At 45.6% G+C, this 25753-nt stretch overlaps 1 protein-coding gene across 4 annotated transcripts in view; it reads right to left on the reverse strand.

The window, feature by feature from the left end:
* MDGA2 (MAM domain containing glycosylphosphatidylinositol anchor 2) overlaps window positions 1-25753 on the reverse strand; it is a 339526-nt gene that overhangs the window by 107360 nt on the left and 206413 nt on the right. For all 4 annotated transcript variants that reach the window (XM_040559492.1, XM_040559491.1, XM_040559493.1 and 1 more), the window contains 2 exons: window positions 23696-24025; window positions 10950-11243 (listed from right to left, as the gene is read on the reverse strand). In XM_040559492.1, coding sequence (XP_040415426.1) covers window positions 10950-11243; window positions 23696-24025 — 624 coding nt within the window. The remainder of the gene's footprint in view (window positions 1-10949; window positions 11244-23695; window positions 24026-25753) is intronic.

Raw genomic sequence — 25753 nt, forward strand, 5'->3', positions numbered from 1 at the left:
AGAGTGGATCGAGGCTATAACCTCTATCTGGAAAGTGAAAAGCCAGCCTAGGGCTGCACGCAGGACATACACAAAAGCACATGTGAAGTCAGTTCTGTGGTTACTCTCATTTTCCTGGTGGTACTCTGTAACATCAACATTTTCTTTGCAGTGAATTAGAAAGATCAACTATTTTGTTTGAGGTTTACAACTCAATCTAGTTGTCATACAAATACCATTTGGTACAGAAGAATCAAACTCCTTCATTGCCTTGGCGCATCAGGATTTTATAAAAGAGCTGACTCTCCTCAAATGTCAGAAGTAAGTCACCCCAGCAGGAAGAACTGAGTTCAGGAGAATGTAAAGACTACATGTACATTCATACTGGAAGGGCCTGAATAAGCTTGAGCCTGAAAGGACCGCTGAAACATCTAGAGAAAACTGGGGGAACCAGGAGGTACAAGAAAGCTATGCAATGACAAACCCAATCCCTACCTTGAAAACGGGGCTGGGAGGAGGAGCTGGGAAACTATGGCCTAGACAGCTCCATTTCAGTTCCCACAAACGCTGCAACAAACAATCCACTGATGTGTGAGCGCCTGGAAGGTAACACGGAGATGAGTAACTGTCACGAGGGATTTGTCAACAGCAAATCATGTCAAAGTAAGCTAATTACCTTCTTTGAGAGTGTAAGAGAGAGGTGGTGGGGGAGAAATTGCTGATGTCCTGCATCTTGGCCTGAGCTAGGCATCTGGTGCTGTTTGCCATGGCATTGCCACACAAGCCAGAGAAGCGTGACCCCGTACAGGGGGGAAACAGGAGCACAGGGTGCTGTAAAGCTCATCAGGCAGCCAAGCTCTGAGCCCTCACCAACGGTTCATGACCAGATGCGAAGGCCACTTGCAGGAGCTGTCTGGCTCTGCCCAGTCTGGGTACTTGGACAAGGAAAAAGAGCGTGACAAAGCCAGCATGGAGAAGCAATGGGTGGGAAGGAGGTCTACAAAACAACACCTTGGCTTTGCAACAGACCGCAGCTGAACGGGAATCAGCAATGCCACACTGCTGTGCCTGCCTCCCACGGAAGCCCAGGGCTGCACAGCAAAGCTGCGCCCAGCGGCAGGCAGAGAGGGGCTCGGCTGTGCCCAGGCTTCAGGACGGGAGGACTGCCATCAGGGAGAATGGACGAGGACAGACGCAGTCTATTAGTGGTTGCTAACACAGCAAAAGGAGAAATTGTGCCAATAATATATATGAGTGATGAAATAAATCTGAATAAGCAGCTATACCTTCAGGGAAACATTTGATTAAAACAGGGGAGTCTAAAAACAGCCTTCTTGATAAGAAACTGTATGAATGGACTGAGCAAATAGCTACAAAGGACCCTGGAAAAGTGACAAATATGTATTAATTGTGAATGGTTTGAGTAATTGAGTATCTTTTCAAGGTCCTGGACTTCTCAGAAATAACAGTTGCTCTAAAAAAAAAAAAAAAAAAAAAAAAAAAAAGAAAGGTATGATATGCCTCCTCTTTGTTTACTCTAAAGAATTTTTATTTACCGACCCAATAATAAATGAAAGGTGTGAAATTTCTCTTTTATTATGTGGAAAGCTTCTGAATATCAGAAAGAGAGCATGAGAAATCCCGTTACTGGGAATTTTCAATCACAAACTTTCCCCAGAAAGCAACTTGTGCAGCTTACTAATGCTGCCAGCAGGCTGCACAGACGCCCAGCGCAGGTGGCTGTGGTCCCCACATCAAGAAATTGAGGTCAGAGAAGTGTGTGCATTGCTGCTTGTGCAATTTACATCTCCCTGCACCGAGCAGAATGGGGCTCCCCAGGAAGGTGGTGGAGCTGGGGAGCCATGCAGGGAGCATGAGGGTAAAACCCACACCCTACTAAGCCACTGACACAGATGTCCAACCTACATGTCCCTTCTCCTTTGAAGCCTTTAACTCACTGATGCTGCTGGCAAAACTCCTACTGTTCTCTCATTTAACTCCTAACATTTTATTTTTTATTTTTTGACGGGAGGAGAAGAGTAGAGGAAGATCTCACACACTACAGTCAACACAGATTTTTCCAAAGCCTGATGGGAATGACCCAAAGAAAGCTCTTTGAAAAAGCAGCACTGCCCCACAGCAACCAAGATCCCGTTGGCTTTCACAGCATCTCAGTGACTGCTGTAGCGAGTCCAGCATCCTCTGGACTAGCTCCATCACAAAAAAAACTGATTATGTACCAGCACAATTGAGGTCTAATTTCGTTCCTGCTGCTGAGTGAAAGGAATGTGCCTGCTGACACCATTTTTTTCTCCACAGGCAAAATGATTTGCAAAACTTCAACTTAGCAGCAGTGGACAAAACGTCTGAATAATAATAACAAAAAATCTGCCATAAGAGAATGCACAGAAAGTAACAACCAGTCCTTAAGTACGTAAATTGCCTTGGAAGACTTTACGTCATGAGAGTGTTAAAGCCAGAAACACTCAAAAGTTAGACCAGAGGAGTTATTTACCAAGCAAAAGAAACGATCATGTAACCAAATACTTGATTTAACACACCAGCATTCATAGTCAAAATTAGTTAGGTACATATATCAATCCAAAAACCCTAAACTTTAAATACTTCACTTTGCAATCATAGTTTTAATTAAAATGTGGATTTATTTAATTAAGGGAATAAGTCACCTAAATTATACAGAAAAAAAAAAAAAAGGAGTATATTTACTTTGCACCTTCTTCAGTTGAAAAGAGCCAATAGAAAAAAAAAGGCAAAAAAAAAAAAAAAGCGGAATGGGCAACCTAATTATGCTGCTTCACCTCTCTGTTGCTTGGTTGTTGATTTTGTTATGAATTTTATTTGGCGAATGCACATATTTGTGCTTGAACTTTGTGTAACGCTTTTCACAAACAGAACAAGAGCACTATTGGAGAGCATCCTAAATTACTAACAAAGCAGTAAAGAGGACCAAGGGAGGCAAATAGCTTAAGATGCTAAAGACAGGATAAAACCTAAGATTAGATTAAAGCAAAAAAAAAAAAAACAAAAAAACCTTAGAGCACTCTTCTCCACTTGCTGCTGGTCAGCAGCAAACATTTAGAGAAGAGAAAAGCAGGAGAAGGGCAGAGAGCAGCGCCCAACGCACAGCCTGCTTCCAGCTGCCTGCGGACGGGCAGCCCCAAGGCTGGGGTTGTGCGTGCCTAGTAGCTTTCCTTCCATGAATTCATTTAATCAATTGTATAATCCATTAACACGTTTGGCCTAGAAAACAATGGGTGAGAAGGAGATTTGCCTGTAAACGTGGTGCCTGGCGTCAGGAGGTGTGTCCCCACTCTGGTCCCAGTGAAGGCCGTGGCCCTGCTGGGGGGCGCAGGGCAGCGCACGCCCTGGCACTGCCCTCTGAGCTCGGGAGCCCTCCCTGCCTTCTCTCCTCCTGTGGGTGCTATAGGCCCTTCATGGTGTTTGTTGACATTTGTGGCATTTTCTATCTGTGGCATTCATTTGTCTGCTGCTCCCCTGCTGCACATGACCATTTCACTGAAGACCACAAATCCTAGCACAGAGACTCACAGATTTCCTTCAGTCCTTTCTCATTGTATCTCACGGTGTATGTCTGCCCTTCCTATCTCTTAATTGTGGAGGTGGGCTCTCTCTGTCGTCATATCACAACAAAACTCCTTCAGAATCAGACCTGGCCCAATGCACGATACAAAGACAGAAGAGAACCTCATTGCTCCTGCAAATACCGCACACAGGCACTAAAGCTCCCAATTCACTCCCCATGCAGCCATGCCCACTTGCTCTCAAAAGCCCATGAGAAAGCCCTCCTAAGAAACAGACATTCTGGGGAGGGAGCAGAAAGCCCATCATTTCTTCAGGGAGGTGCTGCGTGTCTGGCAGCTGTGCAAGCTGACATCGGAATGAAGGTGGGCACTGCCAGCTTCCCCCTCCTGTTATCTACAACAGGGTCTCTGCAAGGGGACCACCACCAGAACCAGCTGCTTGTCTGCTTGCCTTGTCGAGGCAAGGCAACCTTGCCTGGTTAGGCAGCACCCCCTGCCCTTACTGCTGCAGGATCAGGAAGGAAGCTCCAGTTTTGTGTGTCCTCATAGGAATCACGAAACCAATACCAGTCCTAACCCCAAAGTCCACGTTGGGAAGAAGCAAGGTGGAACATCACAGAAAGATGCCTGCGTCTCTCAGCGTACAACAGGGCAAAGACACGTACAGGAGTTCCCTGACTTTCCAAGGATGATTCCTGCTGGATGGTTCCTGCCCAGCTTGATGACATTTAAGAGCAGAGCACTCATGTGCTCTGGGGGGACAGCCTTCTTCTTCCATCAGCATTAAACACACCCAAACTCCACCACATTTCAGCCTACTGCTTATGCACACTGAAGGCTCTTAACGGAGAGCAGGTGCTGTTCTGCTTCATGCTGTTCCTCCCTCTCCTGCCTTTCAGGGGGACATCCTACACTCCTGGGGTTAACTTAAAACGGCTGGGAGTACCAATACACCAGTGTCAGCAAAAACCTACCATGGTTAAGAGAGAGCAAGTTTCCGTGAACAGACCTGAAAGAACTACTGTGCACTGATGGATTAAAAGGATTAAAGTCCTCCCAAGACTATCCGTCTGACTACTCAGATCCTTGATGCCATATCCATGAGATGTAGGGCATTCAAAGACACCCCTTTCTGATTCTATGTATGTTAAATTTAGATATACAATATTTACAACTAACCTTCTTCCTCCTCTCATTCTCATTTCTTAAAAACAAAGAAAAAAACACAACTTTTTGTTGTGTCTCTCAGATGCTGCTATGAAATTCTTTGTGTATAAGACCATCTTCTACATGACCAATTGTTCAAAAGAATCAATGAGTAATTCATTTTTTTTCCAATAACATCCATGTTTATGCTCTAACTTCTGGGGGTACTCACTGCTGCTCTGTCCTTTGGAATTTCTAAGAAGAAGAAGGAACATCTCAGGAGGTTCTATATATAGCTTTAATATTAAACAAGGAAAAATTCAAGTGATCTCATTTGCATTTACAATTTCCATGTTGCCAGTGTTTGCATATTCATTACCACTCCAGGTCAATGCCTTTGGCCTTGCTAAATGTCAAAAAGCTCCCAGTATTTCACTTTGCTGATCAAGCCATCCATTATTTCCACATACTTTTCCTGCCTTGCAACGTTCAGATAAATTACACGCAAAGCCATAATTGCTGAAGCGTTATGCTGAAATTGTTCCCTATCATCTTTCACTGAGAACTTTCTCGAAGAGTTATTGACAAATGTTTCATATAAAAAGAGTTTTCCATAAGAGAGTTTTCTGGAAATGTTCTAGTCTAAGAACCAAGGACCTGGAAAGTGTACCGACTTACTGACTGGTTAAAGGTAAGGACAGTGTTAGCCATATCTGGTACCTTAAACATGTACCATGACAGGACAGATAATCTTTAGGCGCAGACAGGCAACGTGCACCAAAAACTGCAAAACCACACACACAAAACCAAAACACTAAAAATAGCACAGAAAGATGTAAGTAGCAAGGTCCAATTCTAGCCTCCTTCAGCTTGTCCCGTCTCCCATCAGAATCAAACCCAATCTATGGAGATAGCTACTAGCCAGTGACCTACAAAGGAAGTACTTCAGAAAGTAACAAACCAAACAGTCTAGGAATATATTAGATTATATAAACTTGCCCTGAATATTAATCAGCTTCTTCTACTCAAATGTACAATCACGAATTAAGGGAAAAAAAAGTATATATGTGATGTAAATAATATGAATGTAAAACATAAGATGTGGATTTCCTTTGTCATTTCAACATGCTTAAACACAGATGTCAGTGGTTATTCAAAAATAAAGACATTGTCCCTACTGAGTTGCTTCTCACCTACAGAAATTCCTTGACAACCCCCTTTTTAATACATTTTCAAAATTTTATAGGCCAATTTGAAAATCTAGAGGGTTTCCCTCTGGAAGCTTGGCTTGCAGTGCTGATTCTCACTCGTGACACAGCATCCTTAACTCATTTACCTCTGCCCAACAATATGAATGAAGGACTTGAATGCAAGAATCTTCCTAAGTAGTGAGCTGCTGTCGTGGCCCTGGTAACACGGGGCACAGCTCTCCGGAGCTAAAGCTCACTGTGCACTTCCCCAAAGCAGAGCAGTTTTCCCAGTCCCATCCCCTTCCTTCCCTGCCTCCTGCAGGGCTTTGCCTATCTGGCTTCCCAAGGACGCAAGGCATCCATGGACCCGTCTGCACGTCTCCTGGTTGGTGACTGTGACCATCAGCTGCCCTGTCTTTTAAAAAGCTTCCCATGGTTCCCTTCCTAAACTTCCATGTCTCTCCGTGAGTTTTAAGCTCATTATTTCTAGTTCTATTTGGGATGGAGAACATTTAATTCTTTTTTGTTTTCCATAAAAAATATTTTTCATTATTAATATAATATATATTTACATATACATATTTCATAAGACACATATTTAGACAGTCACAGATATGGCAAATTTTGAGCTGCGAAATTGCCTGTCTAAAGCATAAAAACAATTTTTCCAATCCTCACCTGCAAATAACTTCTACAATCAAAAGAAAGAGGACCCAACTCTGAGCTGTCCCTGCTGATGTAAAACCAGAACAACTAATTTATGCCCCACTGATTCACTCCAGATTTGGAATGATGCACCTGAGATCATAATTCAGCCTCATATTTCTTGCTAATTAGCTCTGTTCCATTTCAAATATAATCCCTGAAGGACATTCCCCTTCAGTGTGATTTCATTAGTTGCTCAGAATTTATTACCGAGGAGGAATGACATACATAAACCAGAACCCAAACTGAAAGGGAAATTCAGAGCATCACAATGTGGTCGACTGCTCTGCCAACCAGGTTACCAGGAGATATATTTGATGTTTTAAGAGGCTTTACAAGTACTTGGAGACCAATGCATTTGGAAAACAGTTTATATTATAAACAATATTTTATGTAGCACCGAAGTAAAACTACGGCATATAAAACGCGAGTCCAAGAAGCAGCAATGTCCACTGTGAAAAATGATTCTGTCCTTCGTGCTATCATCACTTGATAAGGTACACGATGTAAACATTTGATTATATTGTACCTGATGGCATTTTTATTTCCCAAGTGTTTTCTTCCAGCAGTAAAAGCGGTGCATTTAAATTATTACTGGATTGCATCCCGTCTGCCAACAGCAGGCATTTATTTATTTATTTTATTTATCTAAATTTGCACACAAGGAAATGGTCAGTGCTGCAGGCAGGCGCAGGGCTCCGAGCCCCAGCGCTGCACCTAACTCCTGCTTTCTGCTTGTTCCTTCGTGCCCTTCTCAAACTGAGCTGGGAGCAGCCACACCGAGGAGCACGTGCCTAGAGCATCCCCTCGCCCGTCCCACTCAGGGCACAGAAGCCACCTCCCAGAGACCTTCCTGGGCTCATGGCCGGAAGGCTCCTGCTTGGTGGGGCCGCCTGAGAGCGGGCACAAGCTTCAACAGGAGCTAGAGCTCTGTCTGGAGCAGCTTTGGCCACCTCTGAGCACTTTGCTGCAGGCAGCATCCTGCAGCACCAAACACCGCTGTGCTGTTCCCACTCCCTCATGGGCAGTGGACCTTGCAGTGACAACAAAAATCCACTCCCACCCCTCCGGGCTTAGCTCTTCTTGCTCCTGGTGCTGTATTCCATGTTCCTAATGAATCTCTCACGGAAAAGCTAGCAGGACTCACAAAATCTAACAAACAATGAAGATCAAATTCAGCAAACCCTGGGGAAAGCCTGGGGAGAGTGACAACATACCTGAGAGAAAACAGTACAGGACAATAACAGCAATAACCAAAGGATCCAGGAGTTATTGATCAAATCAAGGACGGCATGTCTTTCATTACTACTGCATCCTCAGAATCTCAACTCTGCAACCTCTAGGGTAGGAAAATGTTATCTCTATTTTACAGATGGGGAACTTGGACAAGAAAAAACATCCCAGACACCTTCCTTAGGACAGGCTCCGCTGCCTTCTGCGGGTGTTTCACTCTCCAAAGCCATGCAGGGGGCAGAGGTGCCTAACAACCGGATCATTATGATTTTCAATTAAATTCCTCTTGTGAACCTTCTCAATTAGTCCTCAAAATGAGCACCTTTTCTGAATTTTACTGTTGAACAATCGCTTCAGGATGTGACAAAGATTTTGAAGCGGACTGCACAGCACACCGACCACATCTTGTCCAGCAGACGGGGGCTAAAAGAGCTGTGTTGTCCTTTACCTCTTGTTTTCAATGATGAGTTAGCTTTTCCCTATTAGAATTTTTATAATTTGATGGCCAACAGGAAACATCATATGTTTTAACCATGACTTGAGGCCAAACTATGACACGGCAGAGAAAAAAGCCATTTCTCATAGAAAAATCACAGTCTGGGATGCCAACGTCATGTTGCCCCAGCATGGTATTAAAGGGAAAACGGGGGAAGAGAGAGGAACAAAACAGGAGAGAAGAGAGAAAAAGCAAAACTCTGCCTATTAAAATTGGTAGGATGAACTAAGAGTGGGTCAAATTTAAAAATATCTTTATCTTTGCATTTATCCTTAGCAATCTTTCTGAAGTTTGAACCAACTGGGAGCAGTATTTCTACTGAGAGGTTAGCCCTGTGGAGCTGAACAGTGATACACCACTCTGGTTAGAAAGAAAGCCCTTTTCCCACAACAGAAACTCTCCTTACACCAGAGAGGATGGGACAGTATGCAGCTACAAAGGTCCACAAACATATCTGCTCACACACCCACGTACCATACACAAATTGAAATCAATGAGTTGAATATAAAGGGAAATGTTTCATTAAATATCTTTCCCTGTTTCTAACTAATAGAAGCATATAAAAATACTATAAAATTACTGAAAATAGTGATTTTTATGACAATTGAATAAATACTATGCTAGTTATGGAAATGATGCTGAAGTCAATGTGAACACACATACTTTCCTCCCACAAGAAATATAATCAAAGCATTGCACAACATCTGCTTTGTCCGTTTGCCTCCAAATTGTCACTCACTGGGATCTGAATAAAGTGTGTAGGAATCTGAACAAGGACAGATTAAAGAAAACTCTCATGTAAATACCTGTTATGCTTCCATTTATTATAACCGTTTTCAATTTGTCTCTCATTTCTTTCAGAACACTGGAACTGTTGCTTCTAATCAAGTGCTCAGAACAAATAAAGCCAGAGCTCCTTCCTCCAGTAAAATGCAGTAAAATAACAGCAACCCAAGCACCGCATCCACCAGCTAACAGATGCTGTTGGAAGTCAGCAACAGTCGTCCCCTGGGTCCACCAAGGCCTGGCTCAGGGCCTGAAGAGGAGGAGGTGGTGGGAGGTCTGCATCCTGGGAAACAGTCCTCAGGACCCAGACCCAGCCATCCCTTCCTCTAACATGAAATGCACGATTACCTCCTTGCTGAAGAAAATAATAGCATCTGCTTAAAAGCTTTGAAATGGAGCAGGATAAATGATGCAGAGCTTGCTGGATAAACAGGAGAGTTTCTATGACTTTCAAAGACTTGAAATAAAGCCTTCCAGGGCAAACCACGGGACACATCCCATCTGTTGTACACAGCCATGTCAAGAGTGCTTCTGAATGCTTCTGTTCAGTATCCTCCATTGAACTGAGCTTCTGAGGATTTCAGATAAAATAATAATAATAATAAAAAAAGCAAAGCTGAAAATTACTGAGCTTCTCTTGACTCATAATGCTCCTAAAGACAGCGAGGAGAAAGCCCTGTTCTCTCATAGGAGTGGCAAAGGAAGGCAGTGGGGATGGGGCAGCTGACTTGTCCCCGCCGCTGCTCGTGGCTTTGCTGTCTGTAGCTGCTGGAGCAGATTTACCTCCAGAGCTTTCCCACCGGAGCCCTCACTTTATCACGAGTGCCCTCCACATGTGTATCGGTACATGAACCGAATTACTCGAAGGAGCTTTCAGCACCCAGGCACCCAGCATCACGACCAGCCTGAACCAGGATGTTGCAGCCATGCCGGACTCCGCACAGACAAACAGAAGAGATGATGTGCTCCGACAAAAAGATAAATTAAACGTGCACCAGTAAGCAGCTCCGATGAAAGCACGGCAGATACCACAACACGTGATCAAGTGCATTAATATTTTGTTATACAACAGACCTTGAAAAAAAACAAATCAGTTGATTATTAGCAATAACTACGTATATTGCAGTACCTCAGCACTGGAGGCCCCAAATGAGGTCAGTTGTGCTGAGCACAGAGCGCTGTTAAAGCAAATCTGCCATAACGTTTGGGCATCTGAAACTGGAACAAGTACAGGCTGCACAAGCATGTAAGTACTGAAAATTCCACAGACAAATGCAAGTAAACATCTTTTACATGGCAACAAACAACAGCTCATTGCTCCCCATAAGCCATATCAACCCAGGCTTTTCATTTTCCAATAATAAACACTGAGCATTTCCAAATTAATCGATTTCCTCTTAAGTTTTCCCTCCCATTCCTGATGCTGACAGTTCACATTTAGAGTCAGAAGCAGCTCTGCAGACCTGCATGCAGATCAGCTAAGATGGAACAGCTCTTGCTCTTTTTTCCCCCTTGTTTTACACTCCCAACAAACGAGGTCAGTATCAGATCCACATTTCTAGAAGTATGTCCTCCCACCTCGTGTGCTTGTTCCTGTGTCAAGAAATATAAAGCTAGACATTGGGAAAATAATCATGGCCCTACAATTTTTTAGTATAAATGGGACTTCTATGTCATTTTTACTTCTGTATTTACATTAAAACCATGAATTCAGGGAGCTGCAGAGCCAAACAACACAGCACCAAAAATGTAACAACCATAAGACTTTCGCTGCTGTTTACTTAGGGGACAAATAAATCAACTTCTTTTTCTCAGCAAAGCCACACGAAAAGAAAATAAGTGTCTACTCACACTGCACGATGAGCTGTACTAAGGCTTCCCTGGGTTTCACGTTAAACCCGTTGTACTGACTGGTCTGGCACCTGTAGGTTCCCGTCATCTCCCTGGACACGTTCACGATCCTCAGGATGCCATCGTAGCTCTCCGTCTGCATCATCCCGTCCGGCATCACGACCTCCTTGTCGGCTCGGGACCACAAGATGATGGGCTTGGGTTTTCCTGTCACCTGGCACTGCAGCTCGATCGTGTCCCCTTCCCGAGTGACCAGGGGGGACTTTTCTTGAGGAACAGTCAAATTGGGTGGGACTTCAAAGGAGAAAAAGAGACAGTTCAGACAATTAGTGTTACGGAAACATCAGATGGCTTTCTCGCTTACACAGTTGTAATCATACACCAAGAAATCATTTATACACATAGAGCAATGCACATTGATTGCACATATCAGGAGCCACTATAATCCTACTATATTTATGAGGCAAGGTGCTCAGCTGCCTGAAGTAGTTAAAGTAAGATTTAACTGCCCCAGCTCTGAAACTCGCTCACCACCACGTGTGTGCCCCCCGTGCCAAAATGCCCTAACAGTGCTCAGCAGACTGGCCCTTTATCACCAGTAGTTACGGCTTTCCTTTTTATGGGTATTTGCAACTGAAACCACTTCTTTCTAACAGCCTGGCTGCTGATTTTACCCAACTCATAACGGCAGAGGAAGAGCTGTGCCAATTCAGAAACCAGCTCAGAATTCACAGCCCGAAAGCAAAAGGCAGTTGGCATGTTTCTGTCACAGGAAGCTCGTTAAAGCGGTGTTTTTCCTAAGAGACCTGCCTTAACAAACCCAGAAGGAAGATGTGAAGAACTGCATCCCACAGGAGTTAGGTAACTCTGTGAGCACAACACGTGGTGCCACCATGCTGGAGGCCCCATCCTTCCACCCTCGGCAGCCTCTCAAGAGCAAGGCTTCCTAATTGCCACCAGCGACTGATTTATCACTCCCGGCCCTGAACGACCAACCCTTGGCACCCAGGAGAAGGCCTTGCTCATCACAGGAGAGACACTGCTGTGCAGGGAGCTCAACCAGAACAGAAATCGCTTGTCACCCCTTGCAAAGCCATCAGTGTTTGCACGCCGGGCATCCCAATGAGTTCCCACAGTTGGTCCCATCAGAGGCGGCTCCTCTGCCGCTGGGTTTTAGGTGATTGCATTTAATAATTACAGAGTGCTGCAAGCTCCACAGGCCTGATGAGAACAGTTTTGCCATGTTCAATTATCGTTACCATCTCATCATACCTATATTGGTTTTATATCCAATTTCCTCCTCTCTTTTAGCACAACGCAAATCAAAGTGCCGGCGCTGAAGCTGTTCGTGCCCTCCAGATCACACACGCTGCCTTTGGCTCTGTGGATGCTTGGATGGCGGGGTAAAGATATGAAAAAGCCTGATTTGAACGCTGCCTTCTCTCCATTTCCCTTTGTGCCTTCTGAAAGCTGGCTACTCTTACAGGTCTTCTGTCCTGAGTCACTTGGAGAGCCATGTGTTTTATAACCAGTCCCTCCTAGGAGCATCACCTCCCACACCATCCTGCCCTCGAGCACCCTGTCTGAACGCCAGGGCTGACAAAATGCCGCCTGCACCAGGACTCCCATCTGCAGGCAGAATAACCAACGGCGATTTTCAGGCCTACAGAGACAGAAATAAAAGACTTGTACCAGTGAGAAACAGCTCTGCTGGAGAAACACATCTGACAAAGCCACTGGTAATCAGAGTTTATATCAGAGACTTTTGTAGGCTTTAAAATGCTGTTTTCAGCTGCTTTGAAGGTTTTAAGAACTCTACCTGAATCTGATGGGACATGCATTAGTGGAAATAACTGTTTTCCACAGGAGAGTAAAGGAAAAAATATCTTATATATATATACATATATATTAAAAAAAAAAAAAAAAAAAAAAAAAAAAAAAGAAAGAATAAAAGAACTGCGTAATAAAATATTCCCAAGATCCATTATTTGATTATTATGATACCAAGGAGCCCTGGATCACTTGAAGAGCGATCACCTTGCAGATGCCGCTGGCGAGGAGGAGCTGCAGGACACAAGATGGCCAACCCCAGCGAAGGAGGTCCAAAGCCATGAAAGCAGTCTTTGCAGAGGCCTCAGAAAAAAATACAGAAGGAAGAGGATGATGAAGGCAGAGAGGGACAGGACAGAAACAATGGGTCCTGGAGCTTTTGGAATCATTCTTAGTGGCAGTAACTTTGACCTTCCTGCAGACCCTCACATGCCAGCTGCCTCGGGAAGAGGAGGCGCAGCACGATGTGCCCAGCTATACAGCTCCCACGCTGGGCTCCACGTGGTGCAGACACAGCCTGTGCCCTGCTGGGGACGGCACTTCTCAGGGTTAAGTGAGAGGCAGAAGTCTGGGAGCTGTCAGCACGCACGGTACTGGGCATCGACATGGCGACGTGAATATACATCCGTGGGGCTCTCACCTGCTTCTGCGCAAGGCCCCTGGGCACGGGCCCTGCAGAAGGGCTGGAGCTGCTTGGCTGTGCCAGCTTGGGCTCACCCCGCGATGAGCACAGCCAGCTCTTGGACAGGCGCTCTGGTTCTCTGAGCTGTTCTGACCGTGCTTCCCCACCAGCCTGCCCTTCCCTCACCTTTATTTCTACATCCTACGCTTCTGCGCTGAGGTACCCCATGTTTGTGCTGGGCCTGCATCAGCTGGGTGCTTGTGAGGGGGCGCCTCCGCCTTCCCTCCTGAAAGCGAGCACACCAAATAGATGCCGAAAGGCCACTTTCTAAAGCAATTGATGCACAGGCTACTCTGGGAAAAAGTCACTGTTCTGTGAAGGAAAGTACAGTTTAAAGAGGTCTGAAAGCACACTGTGTACTGCCTCCCTGCAGGGCGCAAGGAGCCACCTTCTGAACTTTTTTCCCAGCTCGCCTGGCTTGCGGCTTCTCAATTCTGCTCAAATACCCACTGTCCTGTCCAGGCCACCCCTAAAACGTTTACTTTGCTCCCAGGGATTGGATCTTTGAGCAAAGCTCATCCCAGTTGTATGGATGCTGCAGGCACCCTCCTTGGCTCTCCTCTTGCTCCCTGCCCCTCCAGGCCATCTAGGCCCGTTTCTGGATGTGTTACACTGGCAGCTTGTTCCAGACTGCCACGAGAACAACGGGTCAGCAACACAAAATCATAGTCTGTCTTAGCCTCAAATCGCATACCCGGGCAAGGGCTGTAACTTCTCATCTCAGGTGCCGGGCCAGGAGCAAGGCTTGGCACAGCGAGCACCCCTGTGCTAACACTGCCTTCGACGGCAACGCACACCAGAAGATAAAAAAGAGAAAGGAGGCAGCAAAGCCAGCTTCACCTGTGGAAGCTGATCAAATCCCAGAAACAGGAATGGGATACAAATAGGTTGAGGAGCTGTTTCCCAAATACCTACAATGTTCTGGTTTAAAAAACTCATTCACTAAGCTTCTCACAGTGACCTGGGGCATGAAAATAGCCAGGTTTAGGGTGTCCATGAGGTGGACCTAGAGAGGAAGGAGGGCAGAGGTGTGTCAGTGCAACTGGGGGCTCCTAAAGACTTGCCTCCCTTGTAGCTGCACTGCATGGGTGTAGAAAGGCAACAGCCTTGAACTCTGGCTGCAGAACCCTGCCAAATGCAGGACACAGACTGACAAGTAGAGGCGGGTGAAATTCAGAAGTTTGGATGCTCAAACTATGACTCATGTAAAGAAGACACCAGGAAGAGACGGTTTCACATGGTCACACATAGCTTCTGGCTTCTGAGAGGGAGGAGAGTGAATGGCAGGACATGGGTCTTTGGGGCGGGGGGAACACGATGCATGCAAAAAAGATCCTGTGCAACAGTGAGCAAGTCATTCACCCTCTCCAACTCAGTTTCCTTTCTGGAGAGCAAAAGACTACTGCAAAAACTGCACGCTGCCAAGGCAAACACCACAGACTATGAGGTTTGCAGGCAGGCTGTATCAGTACCCAACACGGAAAGATACCTCAGAATAACCTGACTCCTCCTGGGGCATTTGCAACACAACCAGCATCCGTCATGTTATAAGCCAGCCAACAGATTATTATGGTTTACTGTATTTGTTAACATTCTTGTTACTGGAAGCAAAGAAGGAGCGAGGCGAAGCAAGGCCACCTATTAAAACAAATCATCGCAGGGGCAGTGCCGTAAATCAGAAGCCCGGCTGCAGCTTTCACATATGACACTTGACTGGCAGTGCCCAGGACAGCGAGCTCCCACGGGGGTGCTCCCCTGCCACACGGCACCGCTGTGGCCCCAGGTCCCCCCTGCTGGTGCTGATCCCCTGCTGCCTCACCTCATTAGGAGGAAGCACGGCATCAAACCTCCACGCGGGATTTGGTAGGCTTTCCCTTTTTATACCCACCTATTTATTTTCACAAACTTGCAGGTACTTAATTATGTCTGAGGTCTTTATTCCACCATCAAATTTGGCTTAAATTACCTACAGGGTCAAAAAATAATGGGGGGTGCCGGGCTGAGCACCTGCTGCCTGACAGGCGCTGGCAGCCTGACCACACACAACTGCTTCCCACAAGCAATAAAGCCTAAAAATAAAAAAGTCATAAAAGAAACTCACATCAACGCAATGCCCACAGAGAAAGAAGGAAGGAATAAAAATAAAAAAGATGGTGAGAGGTAGAGACCAGAGGAGAAAATAATCACGTCCTGTGTTGCTTCCCTGCCCACGACCCAGGAGCGGGGAGGTGCCAGGAGCTGCAGGAGCGAGGGGTGCCAAAAAGTGCAGGAGATGGGTGTGCAAGCGAGGGTGCAGGAGCCAGCAGAGGTGCCACCAAGGGGCTGGGGGCTGCCAGCGGTGCCCGGCTGCCTCTGGCTGTGGCAAACCCCGCTCCCAGCAGGTGCTGCTGTGGCACAAGCAGCGGCCGGGAGGGACTCAGCCCTCGGCTGAGGCATCAGCACGTCTCCTGCAGCACCAGCCAGAGCCTGCTGCAAATAAAGGTCAATTCTGTTCCTGCCTGCGCGGAATAATAAATTGGCTATACCCGATATCTGAAACAACAAACATCACCTTATTCATGCAGCAAGTGGCTTAAATAAGTTAATGCTCTTAGAGCTTAAACCTGTTTCCTAAAGCAGAGGGTTATCGCTTGAGAAACAAAAGCGCTGGTTACTCTGAAGTACCACCGAGTTTAAAACACGTACTGGTATCCTTTGGAACCGGCAGAGGCACACACATCAGAGCTACTGCTGATCTATGTCACCTCCTGGCCTTTAAATAAAATGGTCTCAGACAACCTTTGCCTCCGAAAGTCGCTGACTCACCAAAGGTCAGATGGCAGAAGTATCTCTGTATTCTTGTCCCGTGTTTTTTTTTTTTTCTCCTTTTTTTTTTTTAATTTTAACTGCTCCCCAGGCAGATTTGGCTGCCTGTAACGAGGGATCAGAAAGCAGGCTAAACCCTGCAGTCTGACCTGTGGTGGTACTAATGCAATTTTGTAGGATCCTTGATCCAGCAGTCACCGTCTACGGGAGCCCAGGGACAGGACCAAAATAGCTTGTTCAAAGAAAAAGCCAAAATGTATACACTTAATATATTTACTCACTGTGTATTCCAGGTAGAAAAAATCTAAGTGTAGTCTAATCTCGATCTCTGACATCCTGATGAGCCCAGTTACTGTCCCTATTTTAAACCTTCAGATAGCTTAATTAGCTGCCCTGTGACTGCAGCAACAAAGAAGGGAAGGAAAAAGCCAGAACTTGCTTACAAGAAACCATATGAAGGTGCAGAAGACAATGTGAGAAGGTCAAGAGGGCCTTGGAGAGATGACCCAAGGCAGACTTGGGGAAGGACGGACTGTCACTGAGCACTTCACTGGGGTTACAGTGGGCACGGGTGATGCAGGGGTTACCCTCATTTTTGTCTTTCCTTGGGAGCCTCAGGAAGGAGAAGGGAAACCCCGAAGTGATGACTGCCAACCTAGGCAGTGACGGGGATGTGGTGGCTGCTTGTGCTTGCAGGAGTTGTGGGCTAGAGTGATCGGGCTGCTTAAAATGGACTAATAACTAGTAATTACAGGATAAAGCAAAGCAAAGGAGGGTTTGAGCTGCATATCAAGAAATAATCCATACTGGGGATTACTCGGAGGTAATTTCTCAAAATAAGTGTCGGAAGTCACATTGTTCAAGCAATTTAAAACCTGCCTGGATAACCAATATTGAAGAATCTACACTGGCTAGAAGATAAAGGTGAAATTATTTGCATATCCTCCTTCTCTAATATTTATGAATTTGAGGGTCTGAATCTCTAATATTAATCATCCTCTGCAAGATGCATGCATTGCAGTCCCTGCCCGTGATTCACACTCCTTGTGTGATGGAGGGGTTTTTTGCAGGCGGGTACGAAGGACAGCCTGAGCTTTGCTATAGGACACCAAGCTGTACACAAGCTGTATTTGAGCAGGATCATTTAGCCTTTGCAGAGCAGCAAGTGACAACTATTCGGATTCTCAGGACATCTCTGTGGACAGAGAATAAAAGTGCTCAGCCTGCCCCGACACATATTTCTTTTAAAAGAAGGAAGCACGTGCTGAGAGGCTCTCAAGCGGTGAGCAAAGTGGAAGAGGACCTACCAGTTACTCATGTGGAAGGCAAACTGCAAGGAAATTGTGCCTTGATTTCAAAGTTGCTTTCTCTTCTCGTTGTTTCGGTTGCCTGTGTGCTGTCCTGTACCCATGCAAGGGAGAAGAGAAAGTACCATAGCCCACACCTTCTTGGGCACAAGCTGCTTCCAATTGCAAGCGAAGACATGAGCAGCCACCACGGATTTCATGGTGGCACTTGCACAAAAGATCTATTTAGACAGTAAAATAATTCCAGAATCAATACTCAGCTCAGCACATCTCTAACACCTTAAAGCACCACCTCAGTCTGCAGTCAGATTCTGAAGAGGTTCTCTTTAAGCCTAGAGCATACCCAGCCAGCAGCAAATTAGCCAAAATTAGCTCTCAGTGATCTCGTGGGAGTCGTGCTGAGGAGCTCCGTGAGCCACACGCAAGGCGAGGCGGTGAGCTGACCTCCAGAGAAGAGCGAGGAGACTCTGCCACATGCAGCAGCCAAGGAGGACGCCTACTTCCAGAAACCGAGCTGGAGCCAGTCCACGGTGGATGAGCACATCCCACAGAAATCGGGTGTCCCGGGGGAGCCAGGAGCTGGCACCGCGAGGCTCGGAAACGCCGGCAGCACGGCAGGCAGCCCGCGGGAGCACGCAGCCAAGGAGCTCAGCTGGCCGTGCTGCAAGCTGTGCTACAGGAAGGGACTGCGGCTCCCAGGGATGAAATTAAAGAGAAAAATCTCTGCACATTAAGTACTAAAATAGAACGATGAAAGAAAAGCTTTTTAACAAAATCTGGCGTTTATCTGTCCCTTCTGTTCACCTACTCCCTTCAAAGATAAACTCCGAAGATAATGGCCCACAAAACCAATCAATTTGCTGCAATAATGCCAGGTCTGCCTATTTGCTGGTAGTACCCCTGAAATATCTCAGGGCTGCCCGTAAACGATCACTCTGGACAGTGCTTAAGGTTTACAAATATCTTAATTGGACCACTAATTATCTCACAGAAAGCATTTTTCATTATGCAAAGAGGCTGCACTTTGATTTTAATAAACATTTAGCACTGAAATGAAGGTCTTTTATGTATCATCAGAGGAGGAGCAAGATGACCAGAGGACACACACTTCACTAAGGCCACATGTTCTAATACATCAGCCTGGACACTTAATTAATCATTATTTAACAGCCGATTAGTTTACCAGGGAAGCCCCAATCACCGCGCTGCAGGGCAGATGCGTGGCCTCATATACAGTGGTTCTTCAGGAATTACTCTGCCTATCTGGAAGCACTTATGCAAAACAAAATCGGTCTCTTGGCATGACTACCCGGGGTGGTACACACTCTGCACATCTTCACATTCACCCAGAGACGAAGAATTGGGATGACAGATTTACCACGTCGAATATCTAATTGTACCCACGCTGGGTAGGATTGAAACAGCAGAAAGAATTCTCTTAGGAATAGAAAGGTCACCGCTACCTGCTGCCTAAAAGCATCAGCCATTTCCTCCATCCAGCCCTTCTAACAGCAACGCTGAGCAGCGTAGCCTTGAATAAAGTAAAATAACCCCCCTGAAAGAACAACTCACTTCACTGCACAATGCTGCCTCCAGGGGGATGACGAGAAGAGAATAAGCCAGAAGTGACAGATGTTACATCTCCTACTGTACTGATACTGAATTTAGGGGGATGAAGACAGAGTAAGAGCCCACACTGAACACAGCACACCATACGTGACCTAAAGCCTTATTTTTCTTTCTTTTAATATGATATTTAAGGCAGAGAAAAAGATCACATACAATGACTAACAGGCTCTTCTGACCCACCTCTCTTTTTTGGTTATCTTGAGACCGTTTTATGTGTTTTATTTTTGTTTTTGTTGCTGTATTAACAGCCCTTAGATTCCCATGACATGCACACACAGAAGAGCCATTCTTTCTCTCAGTAACATTTGCCCTGGGTTGGTGTTATGGATGACAGGGCTTTTACAGGGAAAGATACAACATTTGAGCCTTCATTTCCACTAGTCAGTGACCTACTTTACAGAGATGTAGTCGGGAGACTGCTAGGGGATTACTTCAGGTCCATTTATACGAGGCACTCATATGCCTTTCCTGCTGAAAGTACAAACTATCAGAGGGGAAAACCTTCCTGCTAAAAGAAGGGTATCACCAAGCACGCCAAGAGGATAAGAGGTCCCTTGGACAGCCAAACATCCCTTTCCAACCTGCTGGAGGCAGAGGGGACCCAGCTGCCTCCTTCCTTGCTCAGGAGGTGACGCAGCCTCCCCTGCCCAACTCTGTGGCTCCAGGAGGAACTCGTGGATGTCAGGAAGAGACAGTTCTTCGCGAGACTAGAAAGCAGACACACAGCACAGTACTCAGTACGTCCATGCAAGTTCTGGCATTTGGAAAATGTGTTTGTGCTTAGGCCTTATGTTCATAATTACCACAGCAGTAATGATTCCTGATGAATCAGCAATGACCTTCAAACGCACACTGAAACTATTTCAGCTTCCACTTAATCAGGTAATGAAGTCACACGGATAGGCAGAATATCTTTTAAGATGCTAAACAAGGCAAATTCCAAATGCTATTTCCCCCACACACACACCTTTACTGATTTTCTTGAGTGTTACAGGACAGTGAGTGTAAGAGCTGACATAATTCGTCACTGCCTACGGAAATTTTGAAGGGCTTACAGGTACCGTCATCTAATGGATGTTTCCAATAAATCCCATCAATTTCCCCAAAGAATCCCCAGCAAGTACAGATAATACGGCGGTTACTTTCTGCCAGATGGGAAATGCATGACCGCACAAACATCGCTGTCCACTTCACCCTAGCAAGCAGGCAGCAGACTTTGCATGCAGTCGCTATCCATCATGCAAACTCGGCACTTACCCTACAACAATCCTCTCTTTTCTACTCAGTTCTTTACCTGATAGCAAGATATGCATTAATAAGCCTGAAAAAAAAATGGTCCTTCCAGCCAAGAGATGGACTGTTCCCCTGTCCGTGAGCCTGCTGGTTAGCGTTTCTGTCCCTAGTTTTCATGGGATAACTGAGGTGGGACGGAAGCTCGAGAGGTGTCTAGTCCACAAACCAGCAAAAAGCATGTCCAGGTGCAAGGTCAGGTCTTGCTTTGTCAGGTCTCCAAAGCCTTCCAGGATGGAGATCCCACAACCTCTCTGTTGTCTCATGCTTCGCTGTCCTCAAAGGGAAAAAGGTTCTCCTTAGATGCAGTCTGAACCTCCCATTCCAGCTCCTGCCCCGTTGTCTCCCACCTTCCCACCCCACTGCTGCAAAGAGCCCAGCTCCGTTCCCTCAACACCTCCCTTACCAGCAGGGGACGGCTGCCATCAGGTACCCCAGGGCTGGCTCTTCTCCAAGTTGGGCAAGTCCTTGTCCCCCAGTCGTTCCCCAAAGAGGAAGATGTGACCATCTGCACAGCCTCGGCTGGACCCATTCCAGTTTACTGAAGTCCTTCCGTTACTGGGGGCCCCAAACTGGACCCAGTATCCATTGGCCCCCGTGGCTGGCAGGGAGCAGTGCTGCTTACATCCCCCTCAGTGCCTACTGGGACCCCCGGAGCTGCTCCTCTGCCAGGCAGCCCCAGCCTGGAGCACTGCAACGGGCACAGCCCTCCCCAGATCTCACCCGACTCCCTGCTCTGCTCCAGCACAGCTGCTGGGAAATCAATTAAAAGTCCACCAAACTTGGCAAGAACATTTCAGGAGTCATCGAGCAGTAAGAAAAAATAATTCTGATTTATACTTATAAATTTTTGCAAAAAGAAGCAAAATATTCAAGGATCTCTGAAAAATAAGCCACATCCAAAATAAATAATTAAATAACAAAATAATGACTAGCTAAACTAAATGAAATGAGTTTTTTTTTCCTCCTGTCTCTCGAGGTTTAAATATGTTTGCATTATGTTTCAGGGTGGGAAACACAGCAGAAGTGTGAGCTGTGTAAACTCTGACTGCTTGCTCACTTACATGCACACAAAATTGGACTCTGCATCCATGACCACAAGTCTTTGCATGTCTCAGGACATGCTCCCTGACCTTCCCAGGGACTGAGGTGAGGATGACCACCCTGTGCTTCCCTGGGTCTCCGTCTTACCTTTGTGAAGACAGGCTAAAATGTGCATTTTTCCGGTCTTTGTTGGACGTCTTTAAGTCACCACGACCTTTCAAAATGATCAAGTGGCCTTGAAGGGACACTGCTCAGCTCCCTTAGATACCTCCTATCCAGTCCCATGGTCTTACCTACGTCCATTTTGCTTAAGTGATCCCTAACTCGATCACAGGTCAAGCTATCTCAGCTCTGCATCGTATGTAATATTCTCAATGAAAACCTTTCAGCAGGCAAACCTCCCAGACACGTGTCAGAAGCAACGTGGTGCTCGAGCAGGACCTGTGACCACACACCCCTGCAGCTCTTGCTCCACCACAAGGCCACCATTTGGAGGACCACCTCTAAGCTTGCACATACACACAAGCTCTATGCTTACTTGGAGAAGTGATCCCTGGGCATGAGATGGGTATGAGCTAAATTAAATCTCCATAGCATAGTTTTGGACTGCAGTTATTTGTCACGTCAAAGGACCACAATCACACATGCCACTGAAAAAGCTGGGCATGCAAAACACTTGTAAACTACAGGTCAGCTGAGGAGAAATGGAGTAAACGAGGTCTTCCAAGCTTTCTGCTCAGCACCAAAACAGGACAGCTTGCAATTATACAACTTCATTGGTCCTGAGGAAACCCTGCACACTGCAGTTCCAGCTCTTCACTGAAATGTAATGCCAGCAAGCAAACCACTTCTCCTACCAGCACCAATATCTTACTGAGGATGGACGGCAGGTTCAAGTATTAAAATCTAAATAGTAATTTATCATGACAGTTGTTAAGAGAGATTGTTTGGACATGATATGTACTTGTCAAGCATAACTGATACTGTAAGAGTTGGAAAATAGAAACGTGGATATATTGTTTGATGAAATAGAGTGCAATTAATCTCTCTGAGAAAGTAGAAAGCACACACTTGAATGTGTTTGGTAAAAAGGGGTCAGAAGATGTCTATTAAACATTTTCTTTCCATGCTATAAAAATGCTTTTCAATGCATTCCTTGTTGTCTCACTTCTAAACAGCACACAACACATGCCTTACCCCAGTGAATAGCATGCATAATCTGGAGAAAAGCACAGCAATGCTTTACATAAAAGACAGGATGGATAGCAGCTGTAATACTAACACTCTGCCTCTGCGCTTTAACATAAAATAGTGTTCTGAAAACAGAAGTTTCTTGGTTGTTTTTTCCCTGTAGAAATCAACCAGCAACCCTTATTTTTGGTTACAAGTAATTTTTGGCAGGAAAAAATCCAGCATTCGGAATGTTTTTCATTTTATTATTTTAACATGGACTACTTCAGTAATTAATTTCAACTGTGGGGGGTCTAAGAAATATATTGGTTACAAACCAGCTATTAGCAAAGTGATAAAGAAAAGCAGACGACTAGTGTTGTGTTACATACTCCTACTCGATAGCCACAACAAAACATTTATTATCAGTCAAGGTAATAGCCAAGGTTTCAGCTCATCCGAGAGAGACGTTTCAGTCACTGATCGGGAAATATGCATAATAGATATCTTAAACTTTTTCCCTGTTGGGAATAGCATGATTCACCACCAAGCAATGCGTAATCTTTAAGAAAAAAGAGAGCTCCTTCCGCTGTTCTTGGCACTCGCTGTTCGATGGGAGCAGCTGGATCGATTCAGCCTGGTTAACATAACACCCTCCTACTTCTCCCTGTAATTTCCTACCAGCTATTTTTTCATGACTCCGGATGCCTGAAAGTCCAAAATAAAGGCCAAAGTCCTTTTTTAGAAGCAATAATTTTTCTGACAATAAGAGCAGGAATATCTGAGTAAATTGGACCTTAGTGTGCTCTTGGGAGAGAGCATCGCGTGCCGCTTACTCAGTTTCTGTCCTTTAATTACAGGAACTCAGCCCCTGACCTAGGTCCACGACAAGAAGTGCTCTGCATATCCACCTCTTTTTCCCATGGGTCAAGCAAAGACATCCCTTGGCTATACAGAATTAAAACCAAAATCAGAGAACGCCTCCTTACCCGTACTGCTGGAGATGTTGACATCAATGCTGATATCCGATATGCCGCCTCCTTTCAGAGATGCCACACACGTGTATGTCCCAAAGTCTGTGAATTTCAAGTCAATGATGTCCAGGTTCGTGGTGCCAGGCGACACATCGGGGTCAGTCTGTGTGATGACCATCCGTTCAGAGCTTCGCAAGGGGCGTCCATTTTTGAACCAGCTGAATGTCAGCTCTTCCGAAGGGATGGCTTCCACCTGGCAGGAGATTTTCACCTCTCGCCCAATCTGGATATTGTCGTCTTTATGGTATGGGTCAGGGGTGATCCAGAAACGTCCTTTTTTTAAGGCTGAAATATAAAAAAAAAAAAAAAAAAAAAAAAAAAAAAGCAGTTTAGTCTAATAAAGCACTAATTTTGCAGCTTCAGACTTTGCCAAGACATATATTCATGAGTCACTTTATACCTACAGATGATGGTTAGGAAGTCACTAAAGCCTCCCATGCACGCATTCAGCACATGGTTATTTTTTTTGTAGGATGAGATCTTAACCAAATATCATCACAGAACATACAATGCTAAAATATTTGTCATTTCCAAAATGAAAAATTGGGACTTGAAATAATTCATGAATCTTTGTTTCTGGATGTCTTTATAAGTCCTTCTTCACCCCTATTGTATGGGAGCACAGAGTAAATAGAGATGTCCATCTGGCATCGCTAATACAACCAGCAGCAGCATCTCCAATCTATCTGGAAACAAACATGACCATGCAAAACAGTTTTGTGCCAGCTGGTTAAACGGGAAGAGGTAAGCACATGCCCGAGGCTACAGCCTGCCCTGGCTCACAGCCGTGCCATCCCCCGGGGCAGCTTGGAGGGCTCCTTCTGCTCCTGCGGCTGCCCGGGGGCAGGCTGCCGTACCCCAGCGCAGCACAGGGCTGCTGCCCGCACTAGCTGGTTCAGGTGAGGAAACTGCTGCCGGCTCCAAAAGGTGACAGAGCTGAGAGTACATCTTCAGGTCCTAGCTCACAGTCAATGGCAAAAGGCAGAAAGATGCTCTTCTGGGATATAACTTCAGGGGAGAGCCCATGGCGAGTACTGCGGGCGTGCTTCTCAGGCTGCGTCTCGCCAGAACAGGAAAGCCCATCCTGCACTCGCCGCAGCAACCTGAGGCTGAAGGCTGCACGTGCAGCTCAGAGAACATCATCGCCACTTACAAGGACCTCTATTTCCATCCATGATTATTCAAACTAACCATACAAATGTAATTAATTCTCTAACCCACATAAAGCAGAAATGAGGCAGTCTCAACGTTTCAGATGGGAGCCCTAAGACAGGCACGGTTCTTGGGGCCATCTCACAGGCAGGTTCAGTGCTGAGGACCCCATGCCAACCTAGGGCACAGCCTCCCCGGGGAACACAATTCCCCGCTATCGTCCTGGCAAGACAAGCATCTTTCACTAGCGTTCCCCTCATCTACTATACAAGAGCAAAATAATACTGCTACTCATTTATTTTTCCTGTCACTCTTTTAATGATTATAAAGCTAACAAGAACTATCACCGTTTACACCAGCAAATTGTTTGCTATAAAGCAGAGCTGGTTCAATAGTTATTTTTGGAGGAGTGCCTCACAGTCAGCCATTAAGTTCTTCAAATACACATATGTTTTGATGCACTGAATACAAAATGCTACTTATGTAATCCCAAGACCCCTATCCCCCTATATATGTGTGCTTCAGTATGTATGCATGTATATGTTGTTATGTACATGTTTGTATGCTGTCTCCAACTAGAAAGCCCCACAAGCAAAATAACAGTTGGAAATGTTACAAGCAAGTATCGAGGTGGAACGCAAGTACTGGAAGACAAATGTCTAAATCCAGAATTTCTTCTCATTGTGCTGACTTCATGGTCTATCGAAAAGTTTTCCATGTTGTCCTGTTTTCTTCTCCTGCTCTCTCTGCCCTCCCATGGACAGTGCCCCGGGTGAGAAGTGTTTGACTGAGATCAGGACATACTACTAGCACTCTCCTGTAATTACGCATTTACAGCCAATGAAGTGTGGTGTTGTTACA

The sequence above is a fragment of the Cygnus olor genome, chromosome 5, assembly GCF_009769625.2.
Source record: "Cygnus olor isolate bCygOlo1 chromosome 5, bCygOlo1.pri.v2, whole genome shotgun sequence".
Taxonomy (NCBI): Eukaryota; Metazoa; Chordata; class Aves; order Anseriformes; family Anatidae; genus Cygnus; species Cygnus olor.